Source organism: Octopus sinensis, linkage group LG10, assembly GCF_006345805.1.
Source record: "Octopus sinensis linkage group LG10, ASM634580v1, whole genome shotgun sequence".
NCBI lineage: Eukaryota > Metazoa > Mollusca > Cephalopoda > Octopoda > Octopodidae > Octopus > Octopus sinensis.
The window spans coordinates 29,479,286-29,505,558 of NC_043006.1; the positions used below are offsets into that span (position 1 = coordinate 29,479,286).

The following is a 26,273-nucleotide window of genomic DNA, read 5'->3' on the forward strand; positions in this document are numbered from 1 at the left end:
ACAATCAGCACCAAAAATGTACAGAAAATAGACTCTATCATCTGCCAGAGGGGTAAGCTAGAGGTAGTGTATAGCTTTCACTATCTAGGTGACTAAGAAGCAGAGGTGGATACTCCGAGAAAGTAGCTGTGAGAACAAGCTCCTACTTCTGCTGGCAATAAATGCCTCTCTCGCAGTGAAAGGCAGATTGTATGATGCCTGTGTGTGAAAATCTATGCTACACGGCAGTGAAACAACCAAGGATGTATGAAGGCTTGAAAGAAATGTAGCCAGTATGCTTCACTGGATGTAAAATGTCAGTGTGCAAATTCGACAAAGTGTAAACATCTTGAGAGAATAAGTTGGGTATAAGAGCAATGAGATGTGGTGTGCAACAGAGACGACTGCACTAGTATGGTCATGTGATGCATATGGACGAGGACAGCCATGTAAAGAAGTGCCGATATCTAACTGTGGAGGGAACCTGTGGTAGAGGTAGACCCAGGAAGATGTGGCATGAGGTGGTGAAGTATAATCTTCAAATTTTGGGCCTCACAGGGACAATGGCTAGCAACTGAGACCTTTGATGTTATGCTGCACTTGAGAAGACCCGTCAATCAAGTGAAATTGTAGTCATGGCTGATGCTGGTTTCACATAACTCCTACCCATGCTAGTGGCACATAAAAAGCATCTTTTGAGCATTGGTCCTCATGGAAGCAAAGTGGCTGAGCTCCTTTCAAGTGTTGGGCCTCACAGAGGTGATGTCCAAGACCTGTAGATGGCATTATGCTGTGCTTGAGAAGAAGATGCATCAAGCCAAGTCAAATCGTAGTCTTGGCAAATACTGGTGTAATGCAAATGGCACCTGTGCTGGCAGCATGTAAAAGCAGCCATTACACTCTCAGAGTGGTTGGTGTTAGGAAGGGCATCCGGCCATGGAAACCATGTCAAATTAGACTACAGTCTGGTGCAGCCTTCCAGTCTTGATCAAACCATCCAATCCATGCCAGCATGGACAATAGACACGAAATGATGATGATGATGATGATGATATGTATGTATGTATGCATGTATGTATAGGAATGCAGGTTATGGTCACAAAAATACGTGATTTGTGGAAGTGTGCATAACAATACTTTAAAGTATTTATAAATTCCATCCATGGATTATTATTATAATTATTATTACTATACACACACATATATTTTATAGATATATACTGCATACACACACACACACACATATATATATATACATACACTGTATATACACACACAAACACACATATCTAGTATACATAAATCACAGTATGTGCGTGTACAATGACTAATGCATACATTTCCACAATTCTCAACCGATTTTCACCAAACTTTACACACACATTACTTATGTTGTAAGGATGGTCATGCACTATAACATTTTGCCCAGAGCTCCTACGTAAATGGACGAACCAGGAAAAACTGGTTTACACAGGTTTTTCTCTAATTTGTTGTATGTACATAATTTTTTTTTTGTATGTAGGGTCTTCCAAACTTTTTTAATCTATTTGGTCGTATGTTGGCATTAGAGAATATTTTGTAGTGGTTTTCACATTTTTTGATTTATTATTTATATGCTGTAATTGTGTATTATTACTTTCTATATTTTTTTATATGTATATTGGTGTGTATTTGAGCTTGAGTGTTTTGGTTAGAGAATATTGTAAAAGTGAAAGGATTTTGTCTGTTTATTCATTTCAACTGTTTTCCATAATTTTTTAATCTATATGGTTGCATTACAGAATATTTTTTTAGTTATTTCAACATTTTAAAAAATTTATTATTTGTCTGCCTCACAACACAGCATCTTTTCACTGTGAAGTAAAACTCTTCACGTCTTCATTTTTCGTTACCTGAAGTCAATTTCAGAGTGGTCATACACTGTAAGAATGTAGCAAATACATTCCTTTAACTCTACTTATTCAAATAGGTATTATGCTGACGTTTTAATGTACCAATCATACTTCTCTCCCACAAAATAGTTCCCTTTGCTGTTGAATAAAATAAACTTGCAGAGGGGAAGTTTCAACATCTTCCTTCAATTTCCTTACGCCATTTATGTGGTTGTTTCTGACAAGAAATTTCTCTTTCATGTAAAACAACTATATTTGTAGCCATTATCCGTAATCTACTCCCAAAATACTTCAGTAGCTCTACTTTGCATCGCTTGCAAACTTATATGTTCTATGATCATTAAAGTGTAACGACCTCCACACTAACCAGCCTTCAATTTCATTTTCTGTTCCTAGGTTAATGGGAAACATAGATTGCCATGTTACTTGTAAACCTTCTAGGTAGTTCAATTATTTGGTGAAAATATACCACCAAGGCAACTTAAACTGTCCAATGGACAATTGCGTTTGCTAGTGTGTATGTATATACACACACATATATATATATATATACATACACACACACAAAATGGGATTCTTTCATTTTTCTCTCTACCAAACTCACAAGGCTTTGATTAATCCGAGGCTGTCATAAAAGACACTTGCTCAAGGTGCCACACAGTGGGGTTGAACCTGGAACTATGTGGTTGGGAAGCAAATTTCTTACCACACAGCTATGCCTGTGATATTATACACAGACACACACATGTCTGTGTGTATTTGTATGTCCACTCTGTTGATACTCCAAGCTTCTCATTGAATAATGAACTTTTATGATAAGTATTAATTATCTCCTAATTCTAATTATTGATTATCTTTCACTCAATTCTGAATCTAAATGTATATATACATATATCCCTTCTCTTCATGGTGATGTTTCTATATTGGCGTCTTTGTACTTGGACTACATCACAAAACCATCCAGTTTCACATTGGCTTCTATAAAGATCTCAGAATGATGATCATGTAACAAGATCTAGTAGCCTTTCAAACACCATGAACAGAAGATGGAAAGACAACATCAAGGAAAGGAAGGCAACTCTTAATAAAGAGCTGAGCTCTTTTCAAGCAGTCCACAAGAAATGGTGAAGACTGGTATACAATATGTCATGACAGAGGACTTATAATTGCACTGTGAATTGAGGTGTCCAAGTAAGCAATACATTTTATCAGTTATTGTGGTGTAAAATTACACTTGGTGAATATATGTCAAACTTGAATGTAAAACTACTCTGTACAAATAAAGAGTAATGAGATTAAATGTCCAGTAGTAATTAAATGTTGCTCTTCACAATGGTATATTTAGCATTTTAGTTTGTAGTCTTTCTCTTCAAATTTTTCCTTCCTTCAGAAAATCTAAACACAGACATAAACAGATAAAGAGAATAATAATTAATAGAGTGAAATATCTTACTTTAGAATATTTGGTATGTGCGAGGCAAAAAGAACTTGAGATACTACCACTTTCTCAGAATTTGGAACAGAGACAGTAAGCCGAAACTCAAAATCATTCAGTCCAGTTTTCAAAGAGCTACCAGGAAATACTAAGATGGATTCATTCTTCACAATGTTGTTATCATTGAAAGTATCATTGAAACAGGTAGAATTTTTCCTCTCTAAATTCAAACAGTGCCATTGATATCTGTAAAGAGTCCAAACATTGTCACTGGTTACATCTAACATTGTAATGGTAATAAAATTCCTCTAAATAAAATTTCTTCAATGTAAAAACAGATCAATAAGAAAACTTATCATGATTAAAGAATAAAGAACAAAAAAGTTTGAGTTTGAAGTGTAAAAGTGACTATATTTAAGGGAGAAGTGAGAACTCTATTGTATTCTTCTTTGTCTATACCTAGTTAAATTTAATTTTTAATAGCATTTCAAATTAACTGGTAATTTCTAAAAAAACTGTTGACAACATCCTATGATTCAATGTGGTCAGTTAATTATTTATTTTCATTTCATTTATCCATATGAAGTTGTCAGTTAAGAATAAAAATCTATTATATTCACACGGTGATAATAGTGGATGGGTTAGGAAATATGTGAACATCTAGACCAAAGAGACAATGGTTTATATCTGGTTATTTTACTGTATTGGAGTCTCTGGTAAATATATTTCTCTGTGAGTTCACTTTACTGTATGTAAATGAGAGGTAGAATGCACTACTGTAAATAACCACAAACAATTGTAATAGTGAACCTGGAGAGAGTAACAGAAAATCTGTCTCCTTTTGAGCCACTACAATAAAAATGAAACTCTCAATGATGTTCTAAAAGTAATGGTTATTCTTGAATTAAGTTACTATTAGGCAGGAGAAAAAAAAGTTACTCTGCATGGGCAAGGAATTTTACTGTAAAATCTCCAATGCAAACATAGTCAGAGAAATTATTTTCACATCATTGTATATTACTAAGCATTTAGAATTGACAGTTGAAGTGGTAGCTGTTGTCACCTAAGCAGACTGAGGCCAAAAGAATTGTGTGCTTTGGTAAGATTTGAAGTAATAATTGATTCTGAGCAGAGTAAAATGATCTCAAATTACGCTTAAATGTATAGGAAAAACAGTAACTGATTCACTGTTTTAAGAATTATCCAAATACATGCTTAACTACAACAATAATGAAAATAATGTCTTACACTAGCACAAGATATCAGATATGGAGAGGAGGAGGTAGAGTTTAATTATTACCTCTGTTACTAGCCTCAGGGAAATAAGGGGTAATGTCAACAGAATGTAAAAGGATGAAAATGTATAGGCAAGTGCTTGATATTATTGCAAGGGAAGTGTTTTTAAGAAAAAAGTTAAAAAAAACAAACAAATTAAATGAAATTACCTGAGATGGCTGTTAGTTAGTGAATCTGGATCTCTGGAATATGATCCATCAAGAACAATTTTTTTTGATGCACGTGATACATATCGCATGATACCACCTACAATGATGCCATGGAGAGGGGATGGTATAACAGTGAGACCCATCCTTACTTTGGTGTACACAATTGTTCCATCAATTTTCACCTTTCAATAAAAAAAAGTATAAAATATGCATTAATACAAGTTTTGCCAACATTATACTCTTTTTTTAAGTTCATCTCAACAGATTTTCTATAGAATTCAGAGCCAGCACTGAAGATAACAACATTTTGTACACAAATACATTCATGTAAACAATGCGATTGAAGATAGCAAAATAGGTAATGGGTGTATATGCACATTTCAAAAATTTATTGCTCTTTCATCAGTGCTACATCCACCTCATCAACTATCCACAAAAGCATTGCTTAAATACCTACTAAATTTAACCGTGTAACACCACTTGATATACCAATTGACATATTAAACAAATTTCTGGCAAGTGGTATGTAAATTTTAATTGTTAGCAAGGACACAGTATTTCATTTTCCAACCATAATATATTAAAGTTTTTTAAGTGAACATTGTGCCTACTCTGTGTTAGCAGTGCATTGTTTTCATGTGCTGGCACTGAGCACTATAGAAAATTTGTAGAGATAAACTTCATAAAAACAATTATGGTTTCAAAATGAAATAGTGTGTCTTTGTCTGGTCAACATATGACCTTTAGCAATACAAGCTGGAAACACTGTATCACATGACCGGAATAGTGACAAAACTATATCCACATGCATCTTTAATCTGAGGACGTGAGGTAAATAAATTTATTCCTTTGTAAACTCAGACTCAAGCAATGAAATTTTCTTATCACTGAAGGTTGAATGTAGTTGTTTATGATTATCAATAATTACCAATGTAATTAAAACAGAACTGGTAGAAGCTCTTGTAGATAAAATTGTTGGTTTGTGGATTAGCTTCCAGGAGCATTCCGTTGCTTGGCATGTCTGCTTCATCCTCATCACTACTAAACGTTTGCCTTCCATGCTGGCATGGAGCTAATTAGCTTTCTAGTGGTAACTATCATTAACAATGAATTTGTGGTTCCAAACGTTCGACTATGTTCTCCAAGATTATTCTTTGCAGCACAGCTTTAAATCATAATGTAAAAATTCATATTTATATATGAAATCATCAAGTCTGGGTGAAATGGCTTTTGAAGATAATTCGTCTTCATCATTATTTAATGTCCATCATCATGTTGTTGTTGATGGTAGTGAAGAAGAAGATGATGATGATGATGATGATGATGATTATGATCTTCCAAAACTATGAGTTTTTAGAGATTTTTTTTTGTTTTTTTTTACATGAAGGTGAAGTTTCTTCTGGGTGTACTCAATAAATCACAGTCAAAATAAGTAATTTTAATGATGAAAGACATAGCAGTGAATGAGATGAGAAAATGAGTAAGAAAGAATGAAAGAGAGAGAGAGAGAGTGAATGAGAGAAATGAACAGATAGTAAAAGGGTCAAGATTGAATATAGTTAAGTATTTTTGAAACAGAAGAGTATGATGTAAAAGTCATAGAAAGTAAGGAATCTAAAATATGATGACTTACCTCTAAATCAACTGTATAATTTCCATATTGAAGAGTCAGCCTTGGAAGGAAAAGGATTCTCTCTTCAAATACTTCCTTTGCAATGTTTTTCGGTTGCACTATTTCACCAGTTGTTTTATTTTTGATTGTCCAAATATAACTAATGTCTCTTTTATTGGAGCAGTCAACTGACACAACTGGTTCAATATGGACATCTTTGGAACGCTGGACCTAGTAACATCATATTGATAGGGTTTATAGTTTAAAAAAGAAATTGAAGACAATTATTTTACTTTGTATCTTTTAAGATTGTTCTAAATTATATGCCTAGTTAGACTATGGAAGTTGAATAAGTGTATGAGTTATAAAAGACTTCTCATTATTTAAGACAAGAAATTATGAAAGCATTTCAGGTTATTTGAAATTAGATACATAGTAACTATAAAGAAACCAAATAAATATTGTTAGCATTTAAATGAGTTTCACTAATATGTGCCTCTAATATAACCTTGTAAAACTAATCAATATCGTTGATAAGAATATAGTTCCAAACAAAATGATAAATAGCTAGCAGTCAAAATAACCTTCAAAATATACCAACAGCTTCACACCAAGTATAAATCATTGCACTGCAGGACAATTCAAGATGGCTGATTCATTAAGTTGTCAGTCTACTAGAAGCAGAACTGATTTACCATTTTAGAACCACACTGTGCCCAAGAGAAATGCCTCGCTACTGCATGTTACCTAATTATGCCATGCAGAGTTACATTATAGACTCAAATCTTACCACAGATACTTGGAGAAAGACAGACACTGCCAAGAGTGTTATCATCAAAGTCAAGCCAAGATATTGTATTGATGTAAACAAGGAGTCAATCAATCAACCAATATTGAACAGTTGAGAGATATATCTTAATAGAATTATTTTGTGTTAATGTACTGATCACAAGAGAAGTTACAGTGAAATACAAAGTTAGTTCAAAGGCCAATTAATTCTAAAAAAAATAATTTATAATGAAAGAGAAAATGGGAATATGTGCCAGTTGTACAAGAACTTCCTGTAGAGATCAGCATAGATGCATTTACATGGTTAAAAAGACACTTACTATCTGATTGTTGGATCCAAGGATATTAACTTCTGGTGGGTTGCAAGGATATTCCAGTACAAACAACTTTTTGGTGTCAACACTTTTGCTGATTTCATTAAACACTGTCAAAATCACATCATATATACCAGTTCTGAAGAACAACAATACAAAGACTAATTTATAACTCAACAAATTCACTGAAAGTTATAATCCAACTGCAATACAGTAAATAATATGGAATAAATATCTTAATCATTATCATACTAATCTACAGGGTGCGATGGGTAAATTGTCGCCATTTCATATTTTTAATTTCGTGCATGTGCATGTTTGTTTCTGATTTTGTTGGCTGCACAGTACAGTAGGGTCTGTTGGGCAGTGTCTGTGAGAAAAACAGCACCATGGTGCAATTCACCCTGCCAGACATTTGGAAATGACATGCTGTACTGCTTGGCATTCATGCCGGAAGTGATAAAAATCAAATGTCCAGTCAACATCATAGTGCCTGGAGCAATCACTAATGATGGCAATGTTATGCCTCAATTCATCTTCCCACATGGCCTGAGACTCAACACAGAAGCCTACATCAAGTGTGTGGAGGAGGTAATGCTGCCCTAGGTTGAAAAGGTGGCTACTGGAAGACCCTGTCTGGCAACAGGACTCTGTACAATGCTACACAAGCAAGAGAACCACAAGTTTAGTATTGTCTTATTCATTTGACATTGATCTGTTTATCCTCAATCCACATCAAACCCCAACAGAGTATCTCAGACAAATCCAGACAATTTATCCCACATAATAATACATTAAAAAAATTAAAATAAGATATACTAAACCTGTTGAATTTATGATAGACTGTTTTCTCTGTTTCCTCAGGTGTGCCATCACCAAAGTTCCACCGAAAATTTAAATCAGATCCCGAGTAGTAGTACGATGAAAACTTAATTAAAGAGTCAACAATTACCGGACCAGACATGGTCATTTCTAATGATGATATTTTGGAGAATATTTGAACTTCGAGAGGTTCTGAAATTGCATGACTAAAGTCATTAAATGCTGTTGCTGTCACAGTGTATCTGGGAAAATAATCGTTGAACAAATAAGAAGACAATTCAGCCAATTATGTAAAATTGATTCAAAACTGAAAGAAGTGTTTAAAAATTTTTATAATGAATATGTCAGTATCGTTTACACTGTTCACCCCAAACAGGTTTCTAATTGACAAGCAAACTTTTACTCATTAATACAAATAACAAATTGCATCTGTCTCTTTAACCTTTATTGGTCTTTCCTTGCTTAAACTAACAAACATTTAACTTTCCCTGTTCAAACCAGCTGAATATAGTCACCCTCTCCCTCTCATCATTTCTTTAGTATCTCCATTCCTAAATCATGTATGGAACACCTTTCCTAATCTTCTTCTCAGTTGTAACCCCCAGACCTTACTTCCTGTCTATATTTTCTCCATAAACATCACTACATCCCACTATCCACTACATCAAATCATCTTCCCTACCCCTACACCAAATCATCTACTCAATACTTGTTCATCATTCATTATATTCACCCCACCACCAATCCTCACACTCTCGTAATCTCTTAGTCACCCATATTTGCAATCCTTCTATCCCCATCCACCTCTATTTCTTCGTACCCTAAGGGTCCACCCCAATACCTTATCACTTCTTCTTTTTTCTCTCTTTCTCTCCACTCCACCCCAAAACACCTTCACCCTCTTTCCGATAATGTGTTCTGATCTGGCCCTTTTCCCATACTTAACTCCTCATCTGTTAGCATGGGGTTCATAGTCTTTCAAACTACATGAAAATCTTGCCAGTGTTGGTAGCAAGAAAAAAAAGCAATCAGCTCATAATGTAAAGTGGTTAGCATTAGGAAGGCTTTCAAACATTGGGTGGTGAGGCAATCCTTTGAATCAAAGGATCCTGTCAAACCATCCAACCCATGCCACCAAGGAAGATGATGATAATGATAAAACTTTAAGTTAGGATACTGAACTGACCATGCTAAACAATGAAGACAATGACTTGGGGTTTAATCAGTATTGTATGAGGTTTTGCATGCAGTTCTCTGCCATAGAAATAAAATATTAAATATCTTGCATTAAGAAATGCTGCAATCATCATTCCACTTATTTCTATAAGAATATAATTGGATCTGTCAAGTCCAATTTTCCACTCCACCCAAGAAGACCTGCCCACAACAAAACTGATATCCTAAAACCAAAGTACCACATAAAAACATTAGGATTAGTGCTGGTGCCACATAAAAAAAACACTGATGATGATGCTGTGAAAAAAGCACCCAGTACCCTCTGTGAAGTGGTTGGCTTCAGGAAGGGCATCCAGCTGCAGAAACCAAGCCAAAACATATTATGGAACCTGGTGCAGCCCTGGACTTGTCAGTTCCTGTCAAGCCATCCAACACATACCAGTACAGAATACAAATGTTAAATGATGATGATGGTGAAAGATCTTGAAGTACATGTACATTAAATTTGCCTTTTATTGTCCTGAAACCTTTTGACAGAGTTTTCAATAATGCCATAATTAATTTTCTATCTCATAAAAGTAGTTTCGGCTTCATTAGTGCAGATACATTATTGTGTAACAATATTGTGAAACTGTAGACATTTCAAGATGTGAAATATCATTCTATGGATAAGTCCCAAAATGGATACACCTGTAACATACTGGGCTAAAAAGACCTTACATGGTCAAGAGGTCAAAAGTTAATTGTATAATTCAATTTTACAAGCAACAGGTTTCACGCTGTTTTTTTTTCTTTATTTTTCTAAATAATTTACTCTTTTGATAATTTTATGCTTTCCACCAAAGAAAAAGTACATTCATATTTGGCTGAGTACTGTGTTGGTGTATGTTTTCAAACTGATACACTGAAAATATTTGATATTTCAAGCTCATAAAAAGTGAACTACATGCAAATTATCATCTACATCTCAGTTGCCTGAAACAAGTATGAATATAACTAATAGGTCTTTAGATTATATTTAGTATCCATTCACATAATTAGAGCAGTTACTACATAAGATAATTGTTACTGATGTAGCTAAAATAATCATTATTGATGTTAGCCTAAGAAACATTAGCTGTTGACAAGCAGTCAACAGTTGAAATAGTTATAAGGGCTGTCAACAGCTGTATTATTACCAAATAATATATAAATATTATAGTTAAATATATTTGTTTGAAGAAATGTCAATTTCATTTTAAACATCCAACATCAAGGATATTCTTTCATTATCACAAATTAAATAAGAAAATCTCTGATTTGAATAGCGTACACTCACCGACCACTTTGACGATAAACCGTTTCACATGAAGCAAGGTATGTCAATACATTATCATTGTTGTTACCTAAATCCCATTTCATGTATTGTAAAGTATGCCTGAAACTTGGGACAAGAACTGCTTCAAGCAACATCGGCTCCATGACAGCTCCCTTTTTGATGGAGCCATTGTTCTTGAGCTGAACACCTGCAATTTTATCAAATAAGGGAAAGGTACTAATCAAATTTACAAATACAATATATATATATATATATATAAATATATACGTATACATACATATATATATATATATATATATATATAAACATACACATATACATACATATATATATATATAATATACACATATACATACATATATATATAATACACACACACACACACATACATACATATACATATACATAATTACATGAAATGAAAACTTCTTATGATAGCATGAAATTGTAACATTATCACTAACTCCTTAGTCACGATTACCATGATATATATATATATATATATATATATATATATATATATATCATGATGATGATATTGCCTGACATACAATTTCTGTGCATTTTGCTTCTAATATTTTTCACTACAATTCATCAGGGATAAAATTTTCAGTTAAAGATTTTTTACTACTCTCTCTCTTTCTCTCTCTCTCTCTCTGTGCTTTTATTTGTTTGTTTGTCTGTCTCTGTACGAATGATTTTATCAGTCAAGAGATTGTAAGGTTACAATCCAATAGAAATGGGGAAATAAAAAGTAATACTTCTTCTTAAAATTTGAACTTAGTTTTAAAGTGTGCAATCCAACACCTCACATTCTTATCTATATTCAATGTGTTAATAGCATCAATAGAGAAATCAAAGAAACCTAGCACATAATACATATTGTTCATTAAATGTATCTAATTGTTTATTACTATTGTCTCCTTTTTCATTTGTTTTATCTGAAAATAAAGATGTTGCCATGAGCACTTTCAGACAGATTTTCTCATTTATTGCTTTCAACCACATTAATAAAACGAAAATGTTTGATACAAATTATCAATTCAGTAAACAGGCAAGTTAAGAGAATTGTAGTTTCTTTGCATGCATCAAAAAACACACACACACATTTTATGTACATATAGATTTATATATAAATTATATACATGTATTTATTATATATATATATAATTAACATTTCATTTGACAGTAATGAAATGAAAATGAAATACGTAAAGAAAAACCTAGAATAATTTTGTTTTATTGCGACAAGAGAGAGAGATCTGCCACTAACTCTTTCAATCAACAGTTCAGTGACTGTGTGTAAAGAGACTTGCTGAAGCACTTGAAATAATAAAAATAAAAAACATATAGAGTTGTTAGTTTCGTTTGAGCCTTACTTGAAATTTTATTCCATCCATATACCTCCATAGATGTAGAGATTGTGGAGCCTTTGTTTTTTGCATGAAGGGTTATAGATTTCCTGCCAGCTGTTAGATAGCGATGACTCACAGTCAATCCTGTATAAGATCAAACAATGTAAAGAAATGGAAAACATGTGTCATGAGATAAACAATCAGAAAACACTATTATTTCAGCTGACATTTTCAAACTTGAGCCTTCAGAGATGACTATATCATGGATATTAATATACAAGTTCCAAGAAATCTGTGCTTGCTGATACAAAATAGCTCTATAGGATGATGTTACATGTTCGAATATTGTTTGAGATCACATGTTAGCAAACCAAAATCTCTTGATAATGGCTTCTGAGAAGTAAGCATTCTCTATGTGAGAAGCAAATTGATCTTTCAGCAATTTAAATGCCAGTTTTCCAGTCATTTAGATGAACTTTCAAACACAGATTTGGGAAAGAGAGATGGCGTACAAAATTTACACAAGCAGTGATTTATAAAGGTTTACATGAAAACTTGTTCTATCATACTATATACTACACTACACCTTAGATAAAAGGATATGATTTTATAGACTATGCAAGAATATATGTGTAATTTGTGCAATACTCTACCCCACATTACCATATAAGGCTACACTAAGAGACTAATGGAAGAGTATTAACAATCCTCACCAGATTTTCTTTCAGTGGCAATCTACATTGTAGCTCCCAGTGACAAACTGACAATATTCCTTTCAACGAAAAATTTGCATCACAGTTTCTCTTAAATTTAATTGATGTGGATTCTTGAAAGAAATGAAGCGAGTATGCTTCATGGGATGTACAATGTCAGTGTGCATGTATGACAGAATGTGAGAGTATATAGAAGTGCTGATCTCTAACTCTGGCAGGAACCTATGGAAGAGGCGGACCCAGGGAGATGTGGGATGAGGTGGTGAAATATGAACTTCAGATGTTGAGTTTCATGGGCAATTTGCTGTGCTTGAGAAGACACATCAAGCTAAGTGGAATTGCAGTTGTAGCCAGTGCTGGTGACATGTAAAAGGCACCAGGTACACTCTGCGGAAAGGTTGGCATTAGAAACGGCATCCAGTGATAGAAACCAAGTCAAAAACAGACTGAAGGCTGGTGCAGCTCTCCAGCTTACCAGTTCTAGTCAAACCATCTAACTCATGCCAGCATGGAAAACAGACGCTAAACAATGATGATGACAATGGTGATGGTGATGATTATATCTGTTGCAGCTTTTCATTTATAACAATCATCTCTAGAAGACTCAAAATTTGAAACATTACTAATTCAAATTAACAATGGAACTAGGAATTCTGTTCACATAAATGTTTCCCTTGTCTAATATATTTCAGTCAGGCAGTTGTAAAGTCTCAACAGGTCCTGAATATACTCCAAAATACAAATTATTATGTTATAGGAAATTTTGCCATAAACATTTTTGCTGTAGGAAATATCGCTGTAAAAAGATAAATTGCAAGAAAAAAGATTAGCTGTTTTCTTAAAATGGCAACTTCAACAACTAACCTACCAACTGGAAAGAAGCAATTACTTTAAAATGATTTATCTATTTTGTAGTCTGTTTGTGTGCCTCTTTTAAGAGTAAATTTCCTGCAGCAGAAGTGTTTACGGCAAATTTTCTGGACATGAAATTACTAGCCTCATCTTGGAGTTGATCACTTGCAACAGTGAAGAATAGAGACACAATATGATAATTTTGGTTGAATTTTTAAAATATCTTTCTGAACAGTAGCCAAACATCTATGAAACAGTTTTCAACTATCATATTTTGTATTTAAGCTTTATCATTTTATGGCAGCATCGGAAATAAACATCGTGTTCATTTTAATGATAGTATGCCATTAATACAGTAAGCGTAGTTGGATATTATCTCAAGCTCCAATTACTTTTTCTCAACAGAAAACCTGTTTGATCTCTAAAGGAAACTGAACAGATTATTTTAAGTTCCAAGCATATAATGTCATAGTTACAATAAGGTGTATATTTATAGAACCATTCTGCTAATATCTTCCACCCACTTATCTATACATGTATCATGTGGTAAACATATACAAATAAAGTGCTGACAGAATGCCAATTCATAACCACAAGTATACATGTTATTTTGTCACACAATTTTCTAACCAGTTCGTCCAAATTTTTCTCAGCATCACTTTTGTGGAACTTCCTTCTCACATGTTTTTTTTCCAGAACTCCTTTATCACATGTTTCTGTTTTTTTTTTTTTCCTGGAACTCACTTCTCACATGATTTTGTTTATTTAGAAAGAAAAAAATTTTTTAATTAAAAAAAAAAAAGATGAGAAACCTGCAACAATTTGAACTAAATATCAGCCAGTTTTGTCCTTATTCACTTATCCTTATCTGCAAGAACAGTCAGTCCCATACAGACTTAGCTCCACATCCTTTAATTAGCAAATACAAAAAGAAGCTATTTTTACCTGCATTTATTAGTTCTGTTTGATCTCCTAAGTTCCAGTCGAAGGTAACATTTGTGCCTGATTCCAGAAAACCTTGGAAGGTGATGTTGTTACCTAACAGATAACTGGCATTAGTGCTTTTAATCGTGAGATTTTTAGGTGGATGTTGAACATAAAACAGTTCTGCCATGCTTACTGTTACATTTCCCAGAGGATTTCTGGCTGTTAGCTTGATAGAATAAATTCCCTCTGAAAGAAACATTAAAATATGACTACGGATGAAACAGAGTTGTTTTAAAAGTAAATTGCATTAACATATATGGTGCATTAAAACAGTAGCTAGACATAAATAAATTTACAGAAGAACAACAATAGGAGTCAATGACTAATATTACTGTTCATTAAGGCAGCAATCTGCCAGAATCATAGCTATGCTCAGCAAAATGGTAAGCAGCATTTCAACCATCTTTATGTTTTGAGTCCAGATCAACTTTGCCTTTTATCTTTTCAGGTTTGCCAATATAAGTATCAGTTGAGCACTGGGGAATGATATTATTGAGCCCGAAATGGCTGGCCTTGTGCCAAAATTTGAAACCAATACTATTGTTTATACTTTTAGCCAGTAGGGGAAATAACTTTAGACATATTTTAGTCCTATTCTGAGCTCAACAGTGTAGCAGAGGCCGCATCATACTTTACAAAGCAGTGAGAAAAGAATCTCTAAGCAAGTATACAAGTTTTTTTTCATTTGTTAGGGAAGGAAAATACAATTGTCTTTTATCTTTTACTTGTTTCGGTCATTAGACTATGGCCATGCTGGAGCACCGCCTTGCAGAATTTTAGTTGAACAAATCAACCCAAGTATCAGGTCATCCCATAAGTTCTGTCCAAATTTTGAATAAAGAAAACAAGTCATCAAATGTTATATTTAATTGAAATTTAATCATCAATGTACTTTCCCTGATTATCTATGACTTCCTTCCATCTAGTTACAAGGTTTTTAATCCCATCAATGTAAAACTCTTTTGGTTTCAAAGTGAAGAACTCTGAAATGTCAGTTTCAACCTACTCCTGGCTTGCAAAAGTTATGTCCCCCAAATGATTCTGTAAACTATGAAACAAATACTAGTCTGAAGGAGCAAGGTTGCTCTTCGATCTCCTGTGATGTGATCTTTGCAGTGTGGGATCACGCATTGTCCTGATGAAACATCACTCCTTTTTGATTCACTAAAGCGGGTCTTTTTTTTGCTTCAAAGTTTGGTTCAAATGCTCTAATTGCTGACAGTAGACTTGAGCATTGATTGTTGCATTAGGTGGTAACAATCCAAAGTGAATTACTCCTTTGCAATCCCACCAGATAGAGACGTGCTGCCTATGTAGGCAAGGTAGGCAGTGCCTACTTTGAATAAAATATATTGAGAGCAACATTTTCCTTTCATGGCAATTATGAAGGTTACTCTGATTACTATGCATAAAATGCAAAATCTTTTATTCTGTTGTAGATTAGGCAGGCATAATTTGCCCCCTACCTTTCAATCTCAGTATTTAAGCTATGCACAGAACTGCTGTAGTACATGTGCTGCGTACATTCCTACAACACAGTTTTCTTTATGTGCTATGAAGGCAGAAGTAAATCTGCCTCCAACTCAGTCACACACCTTTTTCTTTACTACCCACAAGGGACTAAACACAGAGAGGACAAACAAGGACAGACAAACGGTTGATTATATCGATCCGAGTGCGTAACTGGTACTTATTTAATCGACCCCGAAAGGATGAAAGGCAAAGTCAACCTTGGCAGAATTTGAACTCAGAACGAAGCGGCAGACGAAATACCGCTAAGCATTTCGCCCGGCGTGCTAACATTTCTGCCAGCTCGCCGCCTACCCTGAGTAATTACAGACGGCACATGCTTGAAAATAACCCAAGGCATTTAAACACATTGCATTGCTTTATTCGTAGAATTATTTCAAAGAAGATAGAGGAGTTAAAACCATAGCTGAAATGTTGAATGAAACCTGCAGTGAAGTAAGTTGCTAACCCTTTAGTAAGTAAGTAAGCTGATATACTATGACATTTAAGAATGAAAACAACTCATGTAAATATATTGGTCTTGAAGTATCTCAACGATATTGTTTTCATCAACTTGATAACTCTCAAAACACTTAAATTTTAGAAATATAACTGAACAACAATAGTCCTTACCTTTAGCAAATTTTTTGTATGATACAGCATTTTGAACATTGTCAGTAAAGCTGTTAAGAACATAAACAACGTCAACATCTTCACCATCCCCATAATCAAAGAGAAATGTAACATTTGAACCTGTGCAGCTGTAAAATAAAAATAGAAAATTAGTAAAACAAAGGCGAATAAAAGAGAAAAAGAAAAAAAATTTGTGAAATCATGACAACTATGTAACTTTCGGTTCATTCCTACTGAATTGCACCTTACGAAACCCTTGTGAGTGAATTTGGTAGACAGAAGCAAAAGAATCCCATCATATCTATCTATCCATCTGCCTGTCTGTCTCATTGTATGTATGTCATTATCCACTTTCTCTCCTCTATCCCACCATTATATCAGTTAGTTGTGTTTACATTTTATTTAGGTTTTCACTGGGACATTCTACCAATACAACTTTTTAATACAAATGGCTATGGCTTCTACCATACTGTGGGTTCTTATTTCTTTGTCCTCAGGGTTATCCTTCTGACACATTTCACTTTTGTGTCCTAGCTACAACATCATGTCTCATTGGTAGATAATACTGTGATATTTTCGGACAACTGCTTATAATGTGGGTGATATCTTCAGTGTTAACTCCACAAAGTCTGCATTGGGTGTCACATGTTACTGCTTCTCCTGCATCTCTGTCTCTTTTGTGCATCAGGTGTTTGGTTGATATTTCTTATTCCTGGATTGAAAATGCATGCCCTTCAAAGTGGGTAAAAATAAACCATAAACAAAAAGTAAACAAAATTTGAAGGGAATCCAAAGCCAATTCATGTCACAACTTCACCTCATATTCTTGATTTAATGGTTTTGAAACTGTTTGCTTCAATTGATGGTGTAAGTGCTTTAATAGCTGGAATTCTTTTACTAAATACCTCCAGTCAATTGCATTATTTAAGATTGTCATGTATTTTCAAGACTGACATGACTCTACTGCTGAAGTCTATTTTAGACTTCAGTAGTAGAGTCACGAACCTTGCCTAAGAGCACAATGAAATGCAGCCAATAAGTTTAGGTAATATTTTTCAATCAACAGTCAACGTCTGGATGCAGACACTATCTACAAGATCAGAACTGACTTGGGATTAAACACAACTCAACATCTTATGAATAGAATAAATTGGATGTGAATAAGTTACAAACTTGAGGCAGAAACCAGCAATCATTTGAAGCAATCACTGTGTTTGATCCTTCACAATACTAACTCTTACACTAAAACATACCAGACTACAATTTTTTGGCAATAATGATAACATAGTAAAAAAAGACTTACTTAGCTTGAAATACAATTTTTGAAGTTGTCTGAACTGGAGGCTGACTTAAGGGTGCACCATATCTCCCCGATAGAGGAAAGATAACAACATTGGTAATTCTTTGAACAGGAGCAAATTTAAATGGTAGCGTTATCTCTTCTTTTGATATCATCCAAGGATCGACCATTTCTACCGATATTTCATACTCTTGACCTGCTGTAAGGAATCTGAATACTGCTGTGCTACTTCGATTGTCACTAAATTAGCAAAGAAGAGAAATCCAAAATTAAAACATTAAATATAAAGGAAACATATTGGACTTAAAAAATCTGAAATATGTGAAATTTTTTTGTTTTTAGTTTAATGTTATCTATACTAAAATCAGTCAGTGGCTTTCCAAAATTATTGATTTTATTACAACACATCAGATTAAAAGAAATAATTCCTTTGGTATAGTACTTGAGAGTTCTGATACTGATTTACATCAATGTTTACACGGCAGCATGGATAGGATTTCTATAAAATTCAGACATTTGTACAATCTAAAAAAATACCATAGTGATGGGATGTTCTGTTAAGACAAAGAAATTATTTAACACTTCTGTAAAATGCATTGGCTTCTTTCTTGACCTTATTTATCACAGTGTAATTAATTATAAAATAAATGTATATATCTTTATATATAAAATTGAAGTTGTGTGTGTGAGACTCTGTCTCCTCCGATTTAGATTCCTAACTACTCCCACATTTTGCAGTGCAGTTTAAACAAAAGCGGGTATCTTATAGTCGTCACTCATATTGAGCCCTTCTGGGTATTAGTGTGTGTCTACGATGAGTCTACGATTTAAAAAAAAATTTACCATAATTTTTCCGCATTTTTAATGATTTTTGCTCGGGTTATATAAGGGAAGTAACTCTCTAAAAATGCTTATATAGTTATTTCCCTTACAAACCCGAGCAACGCCGGGCGATACTGCTAGTTATATCTAAACATTGATGTATGGCAAGCTTCTGTCTGACAGAGGAGAGCTTCTTTTGTCTACTAAAACCTGTAGACTAAAATCAAATATCTTTCACCTGGAAAGAACTGTTTAATTACATGCAAAGACAAAGCAAATATGAATAACTTTACCTGATTAAGTTGACTATATAGCAATCAGCTGAGTGTTTCCAACTGAAAGTGATGTTATTACCAGTGTCAACGTATGCAGTCACAGTTACAGATTCATCCAGTGAGACAACTCTCGAAGAATTTGTTTCAATTCGGAAACCAGTAATGGCTTCATCAATTATTACAGTGGCTTTACGTTTTATACTTGACACATCATTGTAAACAATCATTTCAAGTTCATATTGTCCAGGGACAGTATACAAATAGGTCATGGAAACATCATGCTCTGGTGTCTCGCTGGGTTCAGTAGCTTCAAAGAAATTATAGTACGGCATCTGTAGCAAATCATCAGGTGCAAATATTCTTTCTTCGCCATCTCCAAAACTAACATCAACTGATATATAAATGCCACCATACACGTAGAAATCAATCGGCACCGATTTATTAGCAACACCATATATGGTGTCCAAGTCAATTTTTAACACTGGATAACATGATTCTACAATCACGAAGGCATTTTGTTGGCTGATACTGTTTTTAGCAAAAACAGAGATATTATAGAAGCTAGGCACGGAGAGGTGGAAAGAAAGCTGAAAATACAAAATTTCATTTAATTTTACTGGTTATATAGGTAGATACATACTTTTTACATGTGCACACACACACACACACTGCAAAATAAACAACTGCAGGTATTAAACATCAATTTAATATTCGTAAATGTTTGGAGATAAATGAAAATTTGAGCAACCAATATCAAATAAAGACCTTTATTTTGTCTATTGTTGTTTTATATATTTAAATGATTTATTGGAAATGAGAGTTATCAATGGAAATAATGAAAAATAGAAGATGAAAGTTAGTATAGCGTGAATCATCATCATCATCATTTAACGTCCACCTTCCTTGCTGGCATGGGTGGAAGGGTTTGACAGGAGCTGGCCAGGCAGAAGCCTGTGCCAGGCTTCTGTGACTGTTTTAGTAGGATACCCTTCCTAACAGCAAGCACCCAACAGAGTGGACTTACTGCTTTTTCTGTAGCACAAGCACAGGCAAGGTCAGTTTTGGCAAGATTTTCACAGCTGGATGCCCTTCCACTTTACAGTGCGGTCTGGATGTTTTTTAAGTGCACCCACACTGACAGGATCACCAAGTAGCTTGCAAGGCAAAAATCTTTTGAGAGGGGAGGGGGTATTGGAGGAAGTGATCTTGTATCAGATGATGAAAGGTGATAATGAGGCAGAGAGACAGAAACAGGTGTCTTGCTGTAGAGGAAGTACAAGGTTACCCAGTCGGAAGGAGGGAGGGGGAGAGAGAGAGACAGAGGGAGAGGGAGGGAGAGAGAGGAGGAGAGAGAGAGAGATCAGGAATGAAAACAAAACAGGTGTGTTGCCACAAAGGAAATACATGGTTACCCAGCTTGAGGGAAGTGCAGGAGAAGGAGAGAGGAGAGAGTGGGATACTGCAGGATGCAGATGGTGGCAATATGCCAGGCATACTCAGAGGTCTTCACAAGTGGCATTTGTGAGGCTCACAGAGCTTGAGGCCAAGCCTTAAAGAGACACCGACACAGACAGTCATTATGCCAATCACGTGTAATGGTAACACATTGAGCCAAGCTCCAGTGTGGGGCTTGGAGAATGAGTAGAAACATGCCAGATGGTGCTGATCAAGTCATTGCACAAGCTCATCCGAGGTCATGCTATACTGGATGGCATCCCATTTCTTTTGAGGGGACTAGACGACCACAGATGGGAGAAGGGGATGGACGTCTGAAGAGAACCAGCTGAGCTGGCCCCATACCATGTAGGCCACCTTGCACTCCCCAATCACAGTGGGCTCAGTTGTGCTGTAGAGAATCCTGTTGATGAGGAGATGGCAAGAGGTCACCAATGAGGGGATATTTGGCAGGGTTAGTGACCAAGGACCAAAGGCCAAAGTTGCCATATTTGATGGGTAAGGTGGCCTGTTGCCATTGAGTGTCATCAAACCAAATGTTGCATGTCTCTTCAACAGCTTGTTGGATACAGGCATTGAGATCTGTGAGGAGAGATACATGGCTGTAGCAAGGGGTACTGTATATGATAGTTTTGGCATGGTGAAGGAGCTTCTTAAAAATTCTGGGTACGCATTACTCACATCCTGTCTGCTTGTCAATGCTTTAAGCTGGCAAAGCTTAGGCCTTAGCTGGAGTGAATGGCAGGTAGGAAGATTGGCAAACTGAGGATAAAGACATCTTCTTTCAAAGTCATCTGTACCTGCTGAAGTAGTGAAAGTATGGAGGCTGTGAAGTCCTGTGTGTTGAAGTTGATGTTCACAACCTCCAACTTGGATGAGTTAGTCTCAAGCCCAATCCTCACCTGAGCAGGAATCACTGATCAGAGATTGTGGTAGACACACTCTACTGGCCCACCTGCCATTGCACCATCCAGGTACCAGATGTTGAAAAGAGCTGTGATGCTCCAAGTAGTGCTGTCCACACTGAGAGCAAATGGGAGGGGCTCAGTGAATCACCCAGCCAAAGATAGTATGACCTTATTTGTGGTGGAGAGCATGCTCAGAGACCTATACATCAGATAAACCAGCAGGTAGGCAGACAGAGCATGGCTGAAGCAAACCTGGTACTTGAGTTTTTCCTTGATGTTGGCTCAGGAGGACAGTTATTAAGGAACATCTAGTGGCATGGGCAGCTCCCTTGCATTCACTGGCAACATTAACACCCTGTTGCACCAGGCTGAGTTCCTTGCCTAGTTTGGGTGTAACAGATCTGCAAATGATGATGGCTGCAAACCTCCAGAACACATTACCCATAGTGATGGAGTGTATGCCACTGTCCTTCTTCCTGAGAGTGATTAGATGGGCTGTAAAGAAGAAGTCTTGGGAGTAAGGGTCCAGAGCACAGTGAATGAATCTGTTAATAAGAGCCATAATTGTGCTCAGTGGGCACTGCCTGGCTTCAGCAGTAAGTAGGAACAGCAAAACTATGAAGTGGCCAGGTTGGAAAGTATTGGCACCTCTCTGCTGCTATTTCAGGGTAAGAAGGACTGCAGGTGTGTGAATGAGTAGAGTGCAGCATATTCAGACACACTAGGTATGGATACCTGCTTCAAGGACAAGGTGTTGGCCCTGACTATAGTCATTGTCAACAGGCTGTCCCCCATTGGTGACAATGTTGAGGAAACCAAGAATGAGTGGAGCAAAATAAAACAACTATTGTCAATTGAGGATGAGAGAGAGTATCAGCCACCAGCACTCAGACCACTTTCAAGATCTTAAGGGGGATCTTGTGGAGCGTCCTGAGCCAGGTGATGTTGACCAGCAAGGGTTGGGCATCAAGTAAGCATGTTGTCTCATCTGAGCGTATGGTGGATGGCCACTGCTGCTTGGCTGAGGGGAGATGGCAGCTGCTGCAACTCCACGTTGAGAGGGTATTTAAGGTTCATCATGTCAGGCCAGTGCAAGAGAGATAATGGAAACAACCACACCCTGAACAGTTTCAGCCTCTCTTACTGGTGGTGGCACATGTGCTGCAGATAGCTCTCTGTGAGGATGGAGGTTTCGGTACACAATCAGAGACTCAAATATCAATTCTACTTACACTACTGGGTAATCTTTTCTTCCTCCTCTTTACAATTCAGTATTTGCATCTATATATTTACTTAGTAATTAACGAGAGTCGTAAAATGAATACTTCCTTGACAATGCCAGGTTTACTGGAAACGAAAGGTTTCCAACTGTTATAAAGTTTTATCACATTTTGTCACCTCCAGCCAGCTTAAACAGATATAATATACTTTTATTTATAGTAGAATCATTCATTGGAACTGATGAAATATACCTATAATGGCTGTTTTATATATTCACAAACCCATTCTTTTATGTGAGATGAAAAGAGGACAAAAATATCTTATGACTTAAATTGATGTACTAGTTAAAAATATTGAACTTACTTTTGGCTCACTGGAAGTAACGAGAGCTGATTCAATGTCATACTCCAGGTTTGTGACATTCCAGTGAAATAAATTATATGGGTTGCCTCTAAAGACAGCCTCCCATGTGGAATTCCTGACAAGAAAAAAAAAAAAAGAGAAAAATGTCAGTTAAAAAGAAATGTTATAATTACTATTTATCTATTTGTTCCATATAAGGAAGTTCTCAAAATCTGTTCATTTTTAGATAAATACATCTGAAAATTGATATACAAAGCACATTCCACAACAACAATAATGATGATGATGATGATGATGATAGTAACAATCCTGTCTACAATAGGCACAAGGGTGGTGGGACCAGTCAATTACAATGGCCCCAATGCTCAACTGGTATTTATTTCAATGACCCTGAAAATTTGAAGATCAAAGTCAACCTCAGCAAAATTTGAACTCAGGAGGAGGAGGATTTCAAGTTTTAGCATGGGGTAAGTAAGAGGGTAAGTAAAATAAGGCGACCCTAGTCCTCAACTGGTACTTGTTTTATCAGTACCAAAAAAGACGAAAAGTAAAGTCGACCTCAAAGGCATTTGAACTCAGAATGTAAAGAGCATGAAGAAATGCAGCTAAGCACTTTTGTCCAAAATGCTAACAATCCTGCAAGCTTGAGACAGGCAAAATTGCACACATGCATCATATTATTATTCATATCACTTATCAACATCAATGGAAATTGCAGCTGTAATACCAGTGCTGGTGGCATGTAAGAGAACCATCTGAACATGGCTGTTGCCAGCACCGCTCTGACTGGCCTCGTGCCGGTGGCACGTAAAAAGCACCATCTGTTTGTGGCCGTTGCCAGCCTCGCCTGGCCCCCGTGCCGGTGGCACGTAAAAAGCACCAACCGATCGTGGCCGTTTGCCAGTCTCGTCTGGCACGTCCCTTGGTGGCTGACGATAGGTTTATCTCTGATCACGAGCACGTGTAGTGGAGGAGCATCATAGCAATGTATTGAGAGGGATTCTTTGGAAACATGGGTGTCCTGTTCATCAAGCTCAAACAACTCTTATTCAGGGACCTTTTGAGCAAGATGGGCTTCTCAACGTGTACAAAATTCTAACTGGGCCCTATCTGCAAGGTCATGTGTTGTTTATCTAGATATGAGGTCACAATATTGTGCACATGTGGTTGTAATACATGCGCCTAGTGTACCCTCATCAGACAGGTAGTTATGATGAGAATATCAGGCTTCTTATATTTGTATCCATGTCACATTGATAGCATGAGCTGTTCATTAATAATGATGATGATGATGATGACAATGATGATGAATAATGGTTTCAAATTTTGGTGTGAGGCAGCAGTTTTTGGAGAAGGGGCTAAGTTGATTAAATCAATCCATGAACAAGCAAAGGGATGAAAGACAAAATGAAACTCAGTGGCATTTCAACTTAGAATGTAATGGTGGACAAAATGCCTCTCTAGCCTTTTGCCTGAGGTGTCAACAATTCTGTAAGCTTGCTGCTGCCAGAATTGCTTATTTTCTTTATCTTTTACCACACCAACACTTTTTATGTGAAACCATGGTTTTAGGTTCTCAATTTTTGTTGTGGTAGACGGATCTTCCCAGGTACAGCAATGTGCTATATAATCTTCTCTCATCTCCTTCATAAGGTTCAGATGATGTTTCCTGGAGCTAAATAGCATTTGTCCTAACCACGACTGCCATATTATGTTGGCAAATAATCCTTATTTTTTTCTCTCCCTATATATATATATATATATATGTAACATATGGTATAATTATAAACAGGGCAAACTTTAGCCATTTCTCCGCAGACTGAAAAAAAATGATGAACAACTTTAATCAATTTTTGAACCTTCTTGGGTTCTCACCAGAGGCGTCCACATCATTCTGACAATCCCCAGAGAAACAAGCAGCCAAACTGTTTATGTACTCAACAAATGCAGCAGTTACTCTGTGAAAGAGTCCCTAATTTGCATGCTGAAAGTGTTTAACCCTCTATAAATACCAGCGGCCTGTCAATGGGGATCTTAGTCCATACTAAGGTATGATATAATATATATGTAACATATGGTATAATTATAAACAGGGCAACACACACACACGTTTGTATGCATATACTCATATTTTGGGTTCTATTTTTCCTGTTTGCACCAACAAACCTGTATGTGTATATATACATACATACATATATATATATATATATACATATTTGGGACGAAGTTTTGAAGGCCAATCTCAAAATGCTGAACCTTATGAAGGAGATGACAGAGAAGACTACATGGCACACTGCTGTACCTGGGAAGACCTGCCTACCACAACGGAATTGAGATCCAGGGTCTCACATAAAAAGTGTTGTTGTGGATCTGGTAGCACATAAAAAGAACTTGCGATGGCGTCACATAAAAAGCACCCAGTACACTCTGTGAAGGGGTTGGGATCTAGCTATAGAAACCAAACCAAAAAGAGTATAGAACCTGGTGCAGCCCGTGGCCTTAATGCTTCCTGTCAAGCCACCCAACCCATGCCAGCATAGAAAACAGACGTTAAACAGTAGTTTCAGTGAGACTCAGTGTGATACAGAATGTGACAAGGCTGGCCCGTTTTTGCCAGTTGAGTGGACTGGAGCAACGAGGAATAAAGTGTCTTGCTCAAGGACACTACGCATCACTGGTTTTCAAACTCATCACCTTACGACCGTGTGCCAAATAACCGAACCACTAAACCATGTACCTTCACACATATGCACATATATACAAAAATATAGACTCACACACACACACACATAGATACATATATATAGAGAGACAGAGTGGGGGGGAGACGGAGGGAGAGAGAGATATGGTTTTTGGGGAAGGTAAAAGTTATGACCAGTCATAGAGTGACCATTTGGTTTCAAACCTATAAAGCGCTTAGCTGTATATGCAACTCATCAGACTGAAATGGCCGAAGGCAGACAACTGGACGTCGATTACGCCACGATCGATTAGTTTTGTAAACAAAAGATATTTGTGCATGCAGGTGGCATGCGGTTATCTCCCTTACACTGGCTCCAGCTGTGGTGATATTCCTAGATGTGCTGGGCGTATTTAAT

General features: G+C 36.1%; 1 protein-coding gene across 1 annotated transcript in view; it reads right to left on the reverse strand.

Moving 5' to 3' along the window:
* The window catches only part of LOC115216328 (polycystic kidney disease protein 1-like 1), a 235,489-nt gene that overhangs the window by 110,184 nt on the left and 99,032 nt on the right, over nucleotides 1–26,273 (reverse strand). Inside the window, exons 9-20 of the mRNA XM_029785550.2 lie at nucleotides 23,176–23,290; nucleotides 19,247–19,815; nucleotides 18,135–18,371; nucleotides 16,832–16,959; nucleotides 14,648–14,875; nucleotides 12,162–12,281; nucleotides 10,783–10,969; nucleotides 8,291–8,530; nucleotides 7,473–7,605; nucleotides 6,385–6,594; nucleotides 4,752–4,933; nucleotides 3,325–3,552 (exon numbers count right to left, since the gene is read on the reverse strand). Coding sequence (XP_029641410.2) covers nucleotides 3,325–3,552; nucleotides 4,752–4,933; nucleotides 6,385–6,594; nucleotides 7,473–7,605; nucleotides 8,291–8,530; nucleotides 10,783–10,969; nucleotides 12,162–12,281; nucleotides 14,648–14,875; nucleotides 16,832–16,959; nucleotides 18,135–18,371; nucleotides 19,247–19,815; nucleotides 23,176–23,290 — 2,577 coding nt within the window. The remainder of the gene's footprint in view (nucleotides 1–3,324; nucleotides 3,553–4,751; nucleotides 4,934–6,384; nucleotides 6,595–7,472; nucleotides 7,606–8,290; nucleotides 8,531–10,782; nucleotides 10,970–12,161; nucleotides 12,282–14,647; nucleotides 14,876–16,831; nucleotides 16,960–18,134; nucleotides 18,372–19,246; nucleotides 19,816–23,175; nucleotides 23,291–26,273) is intronic.